The sequence below is a fragment of the Aspergillus puulaauensis genome, chromosome 1 (genome assembly GCF_016861865.1).
Source record: "Aspergillus puulaauensis MK2 DNA, chromosome 1, nearly complete sequence".
In the NCBI taxonomy this organism is placed as follows: Eukaryota; Fungi; Ascomycota; class Eurotiomycetes; order Eurotiales; family Aspergillaceae; genus Aspergillus; species Aspergillus puulaauensis.
Window position 1 is genome coordinate 3,509,832 of NC_054857.1, and position 14,441 is coordinate 3,524,272.

A 14,441-nucleotide genomic window follows, 5' to 3' on the forward strand; every position below is an offset into this window, starting at 1 on the left:
GAGCGTATCTAGACTCACTCCTTCTGCCCCTCTGTTGTGCCACACCACTTTTCGTGGAAGACACACAGGGGCTTCTATTCCCTCGACAAACATCAAACGAACAGCCTGTCTTTTGCTTCCACCAACTACGTCGTTGACCTTGACCGACCTGAGACTTTGTGGACGATCCTTGTTAGATTCTAGTTCGTGGCGGATTTTAGATTCGGAAGCGTCCCGCGGTCGTCGGTATACGATCTTGTTCTTATCCTCGCCGCGAAGAACCAACATTTTGGATCAATATGTCGGCGTCCGCTGAATACCAGGCTTCTGGAATGGAGTCAGAACTGGACCGAACTGTTGGGGGTCCGCGCCGACGCAGACATGATGACGACGATGAAGGTCCTGATAACTCCGAGGATGATGACTTGGAAAGTACAAACAGTGGCCCTGCAGACAATGCGAAAGTCCCTGGGGCTTTGGAGGAAGAAAAAGAGCTTGCCCCGCACGCATGCGCGTAAGTATTCCTTTTGCGATCTTTCGATACTAAAAACGCTTCGGCGTGGCGGTTGGAACTCGTGTAACTGATCAGCTCTATTTCTTGTATACAGGTACTGCGGCATCCACAACCCTAGTAGCGTTGTGAAATGTCTAGCTTGCAGCAAATGGTTTTGCAGCGCCCGTGGCAACACCTCCTCGTCCCATATCGTTAACCACCTTGTCCGGGCTAGACATAAGGAAGTCCAGTTACATCCCGAATCGTCCCTTGGTGATACGGTTCTGGAATGTTATAACTGTGGCACCAAAAACGTTTTCCTCCTCGGGTTTATCCCCGCTAAGTCCGACACTGTCGTCGTTCTGCTATGTCGCCAACCTTGCGCCGCTATGCCATCTTCGAAGGATATGAATTGGGATACATCGCGCTGGCAGCCTTTGATCGAAGACCGCTCGTTCTTGACTTGGCTTGTGGCCGCTCCGTCGGATCAGGAGCAACTCCGAGCTCGTCATTTGAGCCCACAGATGATTGCCAAGCTCGAGGAAATGTGGAAAGAAAACTCACAAGCTACGGTCGCCGATTTAGAGAAGGCTACCGCCGTTGACGATGAACCTGCACCAGTCCTCCTGCGCTACGACGATGCATTCCAGTACCAAAACATTTTCGGCCCACTCGTTAAGATTGAGGCAGACTACGACCGCAAGTTGAAGGAATCGCAGTCACAGGATGGATTGATTGTCCGCTGGGATCTTGGTCTCAACAACAAGCATTTAGCTAGCTTTATACTGCCGAAACTCGAGCTCGGAGATGTAAAGCTGGCCGTTGGAGATGAGATGAGGTTGAAGTACACCGGCGAACTGCGACCCAAATGGGAAGGGGTCGGATACGTTATCAAAATCCCTAACAATCAGTCTGACGAGGTTACTATTGAGTTGCGAGCCAAGGGTGACCACAAATCAGTGCCCACGGAATGCACGCATAACTTTACTGCCGATTATGTCTGGAAATCGACCTCTTTCGATCGTATGCAACTTGCAATGAAGACTTTCGCTGTTGATGAGATGAGTGTGTCGGGCTATATCTTCCATCGTCTCCTAGGCCACGAGGTGGCAGCTGCGCCAATGAAGACGCAGATGCCGAAAAAGTTTAGCGTTCCTGGACTTCCTGAGCTCAACGGCAGCCAGATAAATGCAGTCAAGAGTGTCCTTCAACGGCCCTTGAGTCTGATTCAGGGACCTCCTGGAACTGGTAAAACTGTCACATCCGCGACAATCATTTATCACCTTGCCAAGCTCAATGGTGGCCAGGTTCTTGTATGTGCACCCTCCAACGTCGCCGTTGATCAACTTTGCGAACGCATTCATCGAACTGGGCTCAAGACTGTCCGTGTGACCGCGAAGTCACGCGAGGATGTGGAATCCCCAGTCGGCTTCTTGTCTCTGCATGAACAAGTCCGTCTCAATGACACCAACATTGAGCTCATTAAACTCAACCAGCTCAAGGGCGAACTTGGGGAGTTATCGAGTCAAGATGAGAAGCGCCTGAAGCAACTTACCAGGTCCGCTGAGCGCGAGATCCTGAACAATGCCGACGTAATTTGCTGCACATGTGTTGGTGCGGGCGATCCTCGTCTCGGAAAACTCAAATTCCGTACTGTGTTGATCGACGAGTCAACACAATCTGCAGAACCTGAATGTATGATCCCGTTGGTGCTAGGATGCAAGCAGGTTGTCCTTGTTGGCGATCATCAACAACTTGGCCCCGTCATCATGAACAAGAAAGCGGCTAAGGCTGGTCTTAACCAGTCCCTCTTTGAGCGACTTGTTATTTTGGGATGCTCGCCAATCCGCTTGAATGTCCAATACCGTATGCACCCATGTTTGTCTGAATTTCCCTCCAACATGTTTTATGAGGGATCCTTGCAGAACGGCATCACTTCTTTTGATCGTCTTCGTCGAGAAGTTGATTTTCCATGGCCTATTATGGACAACCCAATGATGTTCTGGTCGAACCTCGGAAATGAGGAAATCTCAGCTTCGGGGACGTCATATCTCAATCGTACCGAAGCCACGAATGTGGAAAAGATTGTTACTCGTTTTTTCAAGGCCGGTGTGCACCCAAAGGATATCGGTATCATCACTCCATATGAAGGTCAGCGCAGCTATATCGTTAGCTCCATGCAGGCAACTGGAACCTTCAAGAAAGAGCACTACAAGGAAATTGAGGTTGCTTCGGTGGATGCTTTCCAGGGCCGTGAGAAAGACTTCATCATTCTGTCCTGCGTACGCTCCAACGACCATCAAGGAATTGGCTTCCTGAGTGACCCTCGGCGTCTGAACGTTGCACTTACCAGAGCTAAATATGGTCTGGTGATTCTAGGAAACCCGAAGGTTTTGTCTAAGCATCCTCTTTGGAATTGTCTCCTACAGCATTTCAAGGAACGGCACTGTCTTGTAGAAGGCCCGTTGTCTAACCTCCAGGAGTCCCTAATCCAATTTAGCCGTCCAAAGCAGGCGTACCGTGGACCTCAGCGATTCCAGATGGCCTACAACCACGTGTCCAATGTTACCAGTGGATATATGAATGGGCGGAACGGTCAACGCAACGATTTCCACGATACAGGCTCGGTTGTGGGTTACATACCGGATGATGTTTCTTCTGTCCACTCCTCTGCACTTGGTGGCGGCGTGGGAATTCCTTCTGGATATCCTCCCATGTTCCAACAATTTGCAGACTCGTGGCCAACTCTCCCTGGAGCTCGTCGCGCCAATGGGAACAGAGGGAGGGGTGCGCCCAGCGTCGCTGGAGAATCCGTAGCAGCAACGGAATCCGATATTACCGGAAGCATTATCGATGGCAAGGGCCCTGAGCATGGTGGTGTTAGTCTTGCTGGATTGAGCATCAACGATATGAGCAAGCAGCCTAGTCTTAGTCAGTCTGACCGGCTGAAGCGTTACGTGGAATCTGGAGCACGTGAGCCCTACAAGCCCGGTGTTCCCGATAATGGTAGCATTTTCGGAGGCAGCTCTGCTAGCATTCGTGTCACTCGCGGAGTACCTGGCCATATCCATGATGACGATGATGCACGAAGCGTCTCTACAGCTTTTGCCAGCCAGGTTGGGGGCAATTATGATTGAGTGGGGTGACGTTGGCAAATTCCCATAAACACACTGCCACCAAGGGTTGATCTCACCCTACGGCCTGGAGGACAGCTGTTTTGGCGATCATTGGGCCATCCTGAACGGGGCTGATGTTCTAATCCCGAGCTTCCATTCAACCCGTTGACCGTCTGTTGAATGCGATGCAGATCTTGGCGCGCCGAAAACAACTTCTGTATCTCATCCGTATTGTCGCAACGGGGGTAACTTATGGGGCATATCCTACGACAGTGTTATCTCAGTATCTATATGTCACCGCGGCGGTTTTCCTTCCATATCTTGGATAGAGACCGGTTCTTTGCACCTCAGGCAACCTCACCGGAAGGGGCATCGGATCTAAATGCCTCATGTTGCGGGATTACTTTCTGCTGTCTACTCCGCCTCGAAAGACGGCGTCTAGAATTTCTCGACTTTTTCCTCCAGCTTACGCTTGAAACCAGCCGGCCCTCCCGGGGCTCCAAACCGAAGGATTTCTTCTCTTGGGCGGTAAATGAAACAAAAGAAAACGGAAAACGAAAAAAAAAAAAAAAGCCGCACTCATGACTTCAAATGAGCTAAAATCATTTATGCTCTATGTTCTCGTTATACATGCTTTTCGATGACCCACGGCGTCGCTACGACGTCATTGCAAGACACAGCATGGACGAGTTTTCTCAACTATGTAATTGTGTGTAGCTAGTCTAGCGATACCGGCAAGTCATGCGAAGATTGCGTTGTCTCTTAGGAAAAAAAAAAAAAGGTCTCTCATTATCCTAATTCGCTGGGCTGCTTCATCAGGCATCAACGTATCTCGTGGCGCCCGTAGGATCGACACTAGGGTTCTAGCCATGATCTATGTAGACATAAAAACTCGATCTCGCCCTGCACGTTTAACAGGCTGAGAACGACACAGCCACGCATCGGCCGATCGTTCTCGAATCAGGTCGTCAAGCCTTTCTGCAGGCTACGTAACACGACCGTTGACTGCAGAGCTGGAACAGACGTGGAATTCCTATCGAACCCGCCGTTTACTGCGCCACTCCTTCGCAGCTAGATCGTCCTAAGCTTAATCCACGGCCCTGCCACTTCACCGTCTATTGTCTGGTCGAGATTTCAAATCCTCGACAGAAATTGAGGTGCCTGCTTGGTATTTGACCGCAGCGTCTCCCGATTTCCCCCTCCAAGCTGTCAATAGTTTAACGGCTCTGCGCATTTCTATCTTTAGTAGATATTCAAGTCCGAATGTTTTCTATGTGCCGCGCGTCTTTGGCACTTGTAGTCTTCGAATACGCAGCAAGATTCTGTCGATATACTCATTCTGGTGACGATTGGCATCACCCGGGCGCCCGGGTCGAATCTAAACAGGCAACTTGGGAGGGCATGTTTGCATCTACGGGTTTATTCTGACCAGTATATCGGTCTCGCCTCATCGCCCCCGGCGGCAATGGAGAAACCGAAACACAAGGCATCCTATCCCAGAATCAGGCTCTAATGCTATTTTATATCAGGGGTTCGATAAGCATGGGCTTTAGCTTGATTAAGGCTTGTCTTGCGCGGGTGTGTCGTCCTGCTTTGGCCACCATAGATCGGGCGGAAAACACTCCGAGGTCGGTGAGTTCAGGCACTCAAGCGCATATCCAATACGAATGGGGTAAGTGCAGAAAAAATGTCAAAGCTCGTTGATCCACTGCGCAATGCGCAGTGGATTTGGCAGATGAGCGGTGATGCTGTGATGCTGTGATGCTGGCAAGGCTGGCAGTGCTATGTGGCTGCGTCCACGTGACTGAGCCGTTTTATTGGCTGGTCGCCGTCGTTGCCTTACCAGATGTGGCGGGTCATGGAATTAGGTGTCTGAGGTAGGTGGCCAGCACAGTCTCGGCCTCAAGTAATCTTAGTTCTTAGCCATATTCTGGATGGGGTAATGAGTCACTTTTGGAGCCTAATTTGGCAAATAATAGTAACAAGCGAAGACCTCAGTGCTACTGATTCACTAACCGGCAGTGCCGCATGCTTGAATACAAATACAATCACAGCTGCTGATTTTCAGTGCTCGGGGACACCGCATATTGCCTCATCTTCCGTCCTCGTCTTCCGTCGTTTCCGGATTATTATTGTTGAGAGAAGGTGGCGCCAACCCTGCTTAGTCACTCCACAGTCCAACTTCCAGTGGTTGCCTTGTTACCTGAAAATTTCGGCACCCTTTCCACCTGCAACTCCTCAGGCATTATTAGCTCGTTTATCACCGAGTATAAGTCCAACGCGTTCGACATCGATTTTCTTCTCCCTCGTCGCTACTCGCCCAACCCCAAAACTCCTCCTTCTTTTATTCCCGCGTTTCTCTTGGTCGTCTTGCGACTCATTTACACTGGAGCAATACCTCGCGCCTCCCCAGCTCAATCATCGGCGGGGTTCTAATACTAGCAATTACGATATGGGCGACGGTTCTGATTATCCTAGCCCAAGAAGTGAAGGTGCTAGTGGTCCGGCAGCCGTGCTCGTCGCTACGCAGGATTCTTTCGCCGCTGTTTCGAAGATGAACGACCAAATGTCTCCCAATTTCATGGAAGGGGCTCGTCCGCGACTGTCGGTGAGACGAGCGCGCGATCCGCCCAAGAACGCTGTCGGCCAGATTTTCTGCGACCATGCAGAATGCCAGCCGAGCCCTCCAACATTTCGCCGTCCTTGTGAATGGAAGTAAGTACATCTATTTTTTTTTCCGTTCGAGTCAAGTCATTGTTGCGCTCCACGGTGCTAACGCGACCCTTTCTTCTAGTAAACACATGGACAAACACGACCGGCCTTATAAATGTTTGGAACCTGGATGCGACAAAATACAAGGTTTCACATACTCTGGTGGCCTACTGAGGCATCAGCGCGAAGTGCATAAGAAGAACGTCAACGCCAAGAAACCTCTCATGTGCCCTTATCCTGACTGCAACCGCAGCACTGGTAATGGGTTTACGCGTCAAGAGAACCTGAAAGAACACCTTCGACGGCGCCATATGCATTCTGAGAACGGCCACGCACCAGATCTCGCGATCGTTCCATCACCTGATCTTGATGGTGCCACCTCTCTACAGGCTGTGAAACGGAAGCGAGATTCGCTCGACGAGGACGCCACCGATCCGGCTATCACTTTTCCAGAGGATGAGGAGAATGGTGTGGACATGCGAGGCGAACTCAAGCGACTGCGACGCGAAGTCCAAGAGAAGGATCGCCGGCTACAAGAGCTCGAGCGCATTGTAGCTGGCTTGCAGCAGGTCATCCCACAGCCGCAAGCTACCATTTCCCAGGGGTAATAAGTGTCGATCGATTTGAGTGTATGGTGCTGTTTACGTTGCTTTCATCTCCGCCAACCTCTTAACGGCTTTGTTTTTTGTTCAGCCCCTTCGTTTTACCTCTATCGCGTTTGCATTGCAAAGGCGTTGCTGCTCTTCATATTACAATATACGCAACTCGTGGTTTCCAACGTCAATGGGAGGGTTTTCATGGAATTGGTCTGCATCTCAAGAACGCGTGGATTCACACACGGCACAGCTATGAGGAATATGGCGTTTTCTCGAGGTCGATCTTATACGGACCAGGTGGTGTTCTTCTCTTTCTCTCTCTAGTATTCCCTGAAATATACCCGGGCGTTTATCAAATCACCCATTCTTCCTTTACGTCTGTGATATGTCTATGTATTGTTATTTGTTTCTTTTCTTTGCTCCGATGTTTCTGTCAGAAATGACATCAAACCATGATTTCAGACTCTGCTAGTGTAACTGGTGCTTTAACAATTCTTTGCTCAGATCTTCTTGTTTTTCGGTCATGATAATACTATGTAGATTTTGACTTGAGATTTGACTGAGTACTTCCTGCTCGCGTCTCGTAAATTTGTAATTGCTTGTGTTTTGGTCTGCTGCTTGGCTGACTCCACGTGAACTTCACGAGCACATGCGTTTCTTAGCGCGACTCAGGAAGCCCTAGGTAACGATCCTGTATCAGACAATGCCTGCCTAGACTCAACTCGACTTTTACCAAATTCCAACCCGGTGGAGGTCATAGCTAAATCTGACTGTCAGGTTCAATATAATAGCCCCGCTTTGGTAGTGTTGGCCATCCTTGTTCCCACAATCAAGGCATAACTACGCTACACCGTATATTGACCTGAAGCGCTTGCCCCCTTAGATACCTACCGTGAGGCTAATGACTACATAATCGTCCAACCGATTTGCGTTTCGCAATGCCGCTGAGTTGGAAACTACCCCCTCTGATTCGATGGTACGGGATGTTCGTCTCCTCGGATGTATCATGTGATTGACCAGATAGACCATGCTGTGGCCTGTTCTGGTGTCTTTGAGTCATCGTGGGGGCGAACTTGTCAACGTGGTACGATTCATAATCATCCCCCGGATGTCGTCGGATACGTAGTGCCTGTTTTACCCAGATGACCTCTAAGATCGGAAAAGCGATATGCTGGAGTCCTGGGGTCGGTAGATTCGTTGCGGCCTTGCTTAGAAGACGAACATCGCTTGGACTGGACTCGGTTTCAGGCTCTGGATCCATAAACAATGAGAAGCGGGTAGTGAACTCGTCCACATGGCGACATTCTTCACACACTGAGCTGACAGGTGACTCACATTAGGCTGAGTCTTGAAGTCGAGTCGACACGTGTGAGGATACCGCGGAGTTGGTTCGAAGCGGAGTACACAATGTTACTCCCCTCGGAGCACGGGTTATGAGGTTGTGGTTTGGGATGACTGATTTTGATGATGAAGAGGGCTGTGCGCCTTATCTTGTAGGGTGTATCAACCGTCTATGCGTGAGTCAGTCTGACTGGACTCGGAAAGATATTATGAGACCCGCTAGCGGTAATGAAGATGAGAGCCTATCGAGAGTGTCAACCAGTAGAAGTAGATTAGTAGATTGTGCGAGTAATCGACAATGATAACATTTTGAATTTGGGTTGATATTTCTGGATGGGAGCGGTCTATGTGATGACATTGTTTTTGGCTCTCTCTAGTCATCAGCCCAGAGCCTATGAGCAATATACCAGGGCCCTGGGGGCGTGAAATTTGGATCATTTTTTTTTAGTTATAGGAGCAGTCAAACACCTTTTGGGTCATTCAGCTCCATTAGGTATTGCCGTGGAAAATAAAGTCCGATAAACATCCAGCGAAGGCCAGGTTCCTTTGTAGACAGAAGATGCAGACTCTGTGAGTTCACTGGAATAATGACGTAAAGAAGTATATTGTGATAGGGAAAGCTCTGGGAAATAACATGTCTATGTTTTTGCTGCAAAGTAAGAAACATTCGGGGTCGGGGAGGAGTAATGGTTTCCACTCTTTAAAAAAGAGTGGGCGTCAGGTGATCCCCTCCCTCCGCACACAACTAGAGGACAGGACAGCCGCACCTTTGGTCAACTTCACCTAGATACAGAAAACAATACACCTGGCCCGATCACCATTCGATCCATGATTGACATCAGAGCTTGATAATTGAGAACCCGCCCCTTTCTCAACACACAATCTCTTCGATTCCCGTGAGGAAAAGAAACATGTCCCGCAACGCCCAAGTCGAAGAGGTGTCCGACTCGGACCCCGAAGAAGTTGCTCCTTCTTTGGTCTCTAGCAGCGCCAACGAGTCAATTCTTCCTGGAAACTCTATTCCGTCATCAATGCCCACGAGTTCTGCGCCCGAGCCTCAGCGAGAAATTCCCAAATCGTACCAATGTCTTTACCCGATATATTTCGACAAGTCGCGATCCCGCGCAGAGGGCCGGAAAGTTGGCACTGAGCTTGCCGTGGAAAACCCGCTAGCGAGGGACATTGTCGATGCTGTACAGATGCTAGGATTGCGAGTTGGATTTGAGCCAGAGAAATTGCACCCCAAGGACTGGGCGAATCCGGGGCGTGTTCGCGTGCAGTTGAAAAATGAGAGCGGGGGACCGATCAACTCGCAAGTAAAGAATAGTACGTTTACCCCTTTACATAATATTGACTGATTCGTTTCGATACCTCCGGGCCTTTACGTGAGTGACCGATTGCTGACGTTGAACAGAGCACCACCTCTATATTCTAGTTGCTCAATACCTCAAAGCCCACCCGACCACGGACCAGTCACCTTACCGCTTGCGTATTCGAGGGCTCCCAATGCCCGAAAAACTACCCGATGCACCTGCAGCTCCTCGTGGTTGGAAGATTGGCAAGATCCTCCCGATACACTCCCCCGCATACAGCGGTGGCGGGGTTAGCGATAATCCTCTGAAGGACGCCATGGCCGAGATGCAAGGAATGCAAGGGATGCCCGGTATGCCGCAAATTCCTGGAATGCCCAACCTGGCAGGTATGATGGGCGGGGAGCCATCGGGCGGCGGGGAAAAGAAGAAGGAGAAGAAGAAGGGCAAAGCATGAGTGGGCTGTTCGACCATTGCTTTTTCCTATCGGCTCGCGCGGGAGCGCATATATATGGTTTACATTGGCATTGGCATTGGCGAAAGGCGTTCTGTTCTGGTCTTTTGTTTAGTAGAGGCATACCCGCGTGTGTTCAATCTTGATACCATCGGCCGCGTGCAAATCAATTGGCAATTATCGACTAGTCGGTAATCGCCATCCTCAAGTGTTCTTTTGAAGTCCACGTAGTCATTCTTAATAATATAACTATCGTTTGTGCTTTTTATTCGCAATCCACAAGTTCTAAGACGTCAACGCTCGTGATGCTTAGCGGACATCTGAACTGTGGTGGATCTTATTGGCTGGAGGCTGGCCGAGCGTTAATGCGGGAGTTCTCCATAGTTTCCAACTTAATTGATCTGCTCTTCGTCTCCCCTCCTGCATCACCCCAGCTCCTTGAAGGTCTAGAATATGCTCTGGTAATGCGGTTTTTACTGTTATTGCATCCAGTCTTTGATGCTTGTATGAGTCAACGCCTTTATTGCTAGCCTGCCGCTCCACGTGAGGGGCCTTAGATACACCAGTTTATCGATGAATCGGAGAACGAACTCCCCCGCCACTGCGATCAAGAACGGATCATGAACCCGAGTCCGCCCGCCAACCCTCCTTCAGCTGGGTTTCCAAATGTCCCAATCCGCTTCGCTTACGATCCTACCTCCGAACCCGCGTCTACTCCGTCAAGCACGGCCAACTCCGCCGGTAAAAAGGGACCCCGTCGCCAGATCACGCGGAACCGCACCAGTTATAGCTGCCATACATGCCGGAAGCGAAAAGTGAGATGCGATAAGGTGCATCCAATCTGTGGGAACTGTGTGAAAAATAAGACCGAGTGCATATACGACCCGTCATCGCAGCAGCAGGATGGCGGCCGCGACAAGGACGGAGGACATGGCGTGAAGCGGAGAAGGGAGAGTTCGAGGCATCTTGGGGATGATATTGAGGACCTGCAATCGATTTACGGACGCCTTAGACAGGCTGGTCCATCTGAGCAGAAATCTATCGAATCGCGGCTGGATAAACTCACATCGATGATAGAGAGGCTTAGCAAGACGTCGCACCCTCTGGACCCCGCTGAACAACAGCTTTTGGCGCAACAGAATACAGCCCAGAGCCCAGGCCAGGCCATTTCCAAAGCAGAGACGGACTCTTCCAATGGCTATTCCACGCCGGATAGCCCCCGTCGTACAGCTGAATCGAGTAGCGATGAGTTCCCTATACCAGCTGGTCATGCTACGGACTTGGTAGACCCGGTGGGGTCTCTGAATTTGGGACATCTCAGCTTGGAAGATGGGAGATCACGTTATGTCGGCACGACTTTTTGGGCTTATATTTCTCACGAGATCAATGAGCTCAACCAATTTCTTCGGGACCAAACTCACTCACATGAGACTTCTGGCACAAATGACAGCTACGTTGAGGAAACTGCAGAAAATGCGCCGTCTCGCCATTGGTTACCTGTTGACGATTCTAGCGTTACTGCTGGTGAGAGACCATCGACGAGAGATGCTTTCCAGAGATCTATATTGTTTCCATCCAATGGTTCGCCATCTGTGAAGGACAAAGTTGTTGAACCAGATATGCTCGACTACATTCCTACGAAACGACAGAGTCACATTCTATACAAAGGTTTCATGTCCGGAATTCAAGCTATCAGTCCCTTGGCTCATCCACCAACTGTTTTAAGCCATTACAATGCCTTCTGGGATTGGTATGATTCCAGCAGCTATTCTGGCGAATCATGCCCAGATCCATCATTTATCCCCTTACTGTACGCCATTTGGTATGGTGGAACAGTCACAATATCACTCAGGGCAATTAAGGCCGAGTTCAATGGCGCCTCACGCTCCGCCCTTTCGAAAGCATACAACGACCAGGTTACGCGCTGGTTGAATAAAACTTCGTTCTTGCGTAGTCCTTCGTTACAAGGTCTAGCCGCGTATCTCCTCGTGCAAACTATACTTGCGAAAGAGGAGGAACCGCTGACGAGTAGCTTGTTTGTCAGCCTCGCAATGCGAGTTGCTCAAACGATGGGCCTTCATCGCGACCCCGCAAATTTTGGAATTGGCGCTTCCCAGGCAGAATGCCGTCGACGAATGTGGTGGCATATTGTCCATATGGATGGTGTCGTCTCGATGTCCAGCGGGCTCCCTCCTTTGGTGAATGATGAGGACTTTTGGGATGTACGGGAGACTAGTGAAGTTAAAGACACACTTCTAGGGACACCTGAAGCTGAACATTACGAAAGGATGGTTCAAGCTGGTTTGCGGCCTCGGGATAATCCTGATGACCCCACAGTCTGTGGTGGTCCATCTACGGTGAATGTATACTACCTGTGTGCTAGAGGCAAATATGTGATGGCTCGTAAGCACACACCCATTTCTGCACGGTTTTGATCATAAGCTAAATATTTTTAGGCGCCGTTCGTCGAATAATGAGGATCCAACTTGGAACTAAACCGCTAACACGGCGACACATGGAAGAACTGAGATCCATACTTGTCGATCTCCAAGTGCAACTTAACTCAATCGTCGAGCGAATTCCAGAGGCTGCACAGATTGATATTTCTTCGAACACTTCCAATAGGTCCTGGTCCTTCTCACGCTCGCCAACCGAAGCTTTGAGCGTTGATTTAACGCTCCCGGGAGATGCAGCACCTACCTGCGTAGAGCAATATCATACGCCCGTTTTAGCATCTTTCCACAAATGGGCACGGATAATTCTTAGGCTATATGCTGACAAGGTAAGCATCGTGATTACAGCGATGACTGAGCAACTTATAACTCGAATTGTAGGCGTTTTGCGTTGCATATCAACCTTTCCTCAAGAACGCGAGAAGTCGGATCTGGCCAGCTGCAAGACAGAGGTTTGTGCCGTTGCTCGACGTATATTCCACAGGCTAACTAGTATAGTGCACTTCGCCACTGCCACGGGTTTATGGAGAAGTTTATCTCCCTTGCTACTGACCCCGATTTTCAGCCTTTTCACTGGAGTTGGCCTGGGAACCACCAGCCAATGCATGCAACCATGATCATGCTTATCGATCTATATGAGCGACCTTACAGTCCAGAAGCTCCCAAATCCCGGGCATTTATAGATAAAATATTTTCTCTTACTGGTCCAGACGGAGGTGTCGTCGGCGGCGAGGATGGCATCTCAACCCAACGACCGTTGAAAGATGGCGGTCGTGAGGCGTGGGATATGATTCGCCGACTACGTCAACAAGCATGGCAAAAGGCCGGACTTGATCCGCAGAAGCTATGGACTGAGCAGGCTCAGATTCAAGCCGGTGTAGCCGTGCCTGATGAATGCATCGCCACCAACCCCTACTACTCCGGTTCCTCGGCGTATCTACAACCGATACAAACTCGCGAGCAACTCCTGGATTTCTCAAAGATGTTCTATAACATGACACGCTCCCAGGCACTTCCGAGTATTGCTGCTACTCTTGGTGATGCTGGCACCATTCCACGGCCGAATCCCTTACGCTACAAAATGCCCTCAAATGCGGCTCCAGCTAGAACATTACCGCACCCTCAAACCCTGCACTCTTCTCCAACAATCCCGCAGTCTCCTACAGATAACACTTCTGCCACCAATAATACAGTAACCTCGTCGACCATCCCCTCAAATCCCACTATGACATCTCTAAACCACCCTGCCGCCCTTAACCCTCCTATTATACCATTTCACCAGTCACCTTCCATGCCTGCGCCGCAACCAGCACCAGAATCAACACAAACACAGGCGCCTCTTTCATTCCTAGATGCACTATCTCCATCCGCACACCCTCTCACACTAAACGTCCCGACCCCGCCATCAATGGTAGATCCCAACCTCAATTTCGACTGGGATCAGTGGGACGCCGTGTTTGGTCAGCATCTCCCTGTCTCAGACGAGCTAATGGAACTCGATCCAGTTACAGGATTTGAGTTTGGCGATCTCAGCGCGGCCGAACGGGCAAGTCGAGCAGAGAGCTTGAATGTGGGTGATTCTGAGACGAGGATGACCGGCCTTGATACTGCCATGCGGGGCCCTGAATGGAATGGCTATTGCTGAAGCATTTATCTTGGGGTTAATGGGATCTTTTTAAGCATATTTTAATTAATTTGTTATATCTCGGGATGACTGGGCTTTTTATGAGCGATTGATGTGAGTTTTGGTATAGATACCATTTTTCATTATTTATCAATATATCTATTATTTGGAAGTTTCCATATGTTTGGTCAAGATATGGTATCCTGAACTTTTGATTGTGATATTGGATTTATGGGACAAATGGGGCCCCTTGATAAATACTAAAGAATTGGCTAGAAGGTATAGTGTAGTATTTTATGGCCGTCCGGCGAGGAAAGATATGGGTGGGCGTAACAGCCATGGAATCATGAGGCGTGACTCTGA

At 49.7% G+C, this 14,441-nt stretch overlaps 5 protein-coding genes across 5 annotated transcripts; 4 read left to right on the forward strand and 1 right to left on the reverse strand.

Moving 5' to 3' along the window:
- Positions 1–278: 278 nt before the first annotated feature.
- On the forward strand, positions 279–3,609 carry APUU_11381S (putative regulator of nonsense transcripts; the record flags this gene model as incomplete). Its single annotated transcript, XM_041697465.1, has 2 exons — positions 279–493; positions 588–3,609. 2 exons carry the CDS (start codon positions 279–281, stop codon positions 3,607–3,609), a joined length of 3,237 nt encoding a protein of 1,078 aa, XP_041550747.1.
- A 1,921-nt stretch (positions 3,610–5,530) lies between these two features.
- On the forward strand, positions 5,531–6,908 carry APUU_11382S (putative C2H2 transcription factor; the record flags this gene model as incomplete). The annotated part of the gene is made up of 2 exons (XM_041697466.1): positions 5,531–6,303; positions 6,383–6,908. The coding sequence occupies 2 exons, from the start codon at positions 5,531–5,533 to the stop codon at positions 6,906–6,908; spliced, it is 1,299 nt and encodes a 432-aa protein (XP_041550748.1).
- Positions 6,909–7,794: 886 nt separating this feature from the next.
- On the reverse strand, positions 7,795–8,157 carry APUU_11383A (uncharacterized protein; the record flags this gene model as incomplete). Its single annotated transcript, XM_041697467.1, has 1 exon — positions 7,795–8,157. The coding sequence occupies one exon, from the start codon at positions 8,155–8,157 to the stop codon at positions 7,795–7,797; it is 363 nt and encodes a 120-aa protein (XP_041550749.1).
- A 991-nt stretch (positions 8,158–9,148) lies between these two features.
- SEC65 (RNA-binding signal recognition particle subunit SEC65) lies at positions 9,149–10,004 on the forward strand (the record flags this gene model as incomplete). The annotated part of the gene is made up of 2 exons (XM_041697468.1): positions 9,149–9,563; positions 9,652–10,004. The coding sequence occupies 2 exons, from the start codon at positions 9,149–9,151 to the stop codon at positions 10,002–10,004; spliced, it is 768 nt and encodes a 255-aa protein (XP_041550750.1).
- A 617-nt stretch (positions 10,005–10,621) lies between these two features.
- On the forward strand, positions 10,622–14,099 carry APUU_11385S (putative C6 transcription factor; the record flags this gene model as incomplete). The annotated part of the gene is made up of 4 exons (XM_041697469.1): positions 10,622–12,404; positions 12,458–12,783; positions 12,836–12,906; positions 12,953–14,099. The coding sequence occupies 4 exons, from the start codon at positions 10,622–10,624 to the stop codon at positions 14,097–14,099; spliced, it is 3,327 nt and encodes a 1,108-aa protein (XP_041550751.1).
- Between the last annotated feature and the right edge of the window lie 342 nt (positions 14,100–14,441).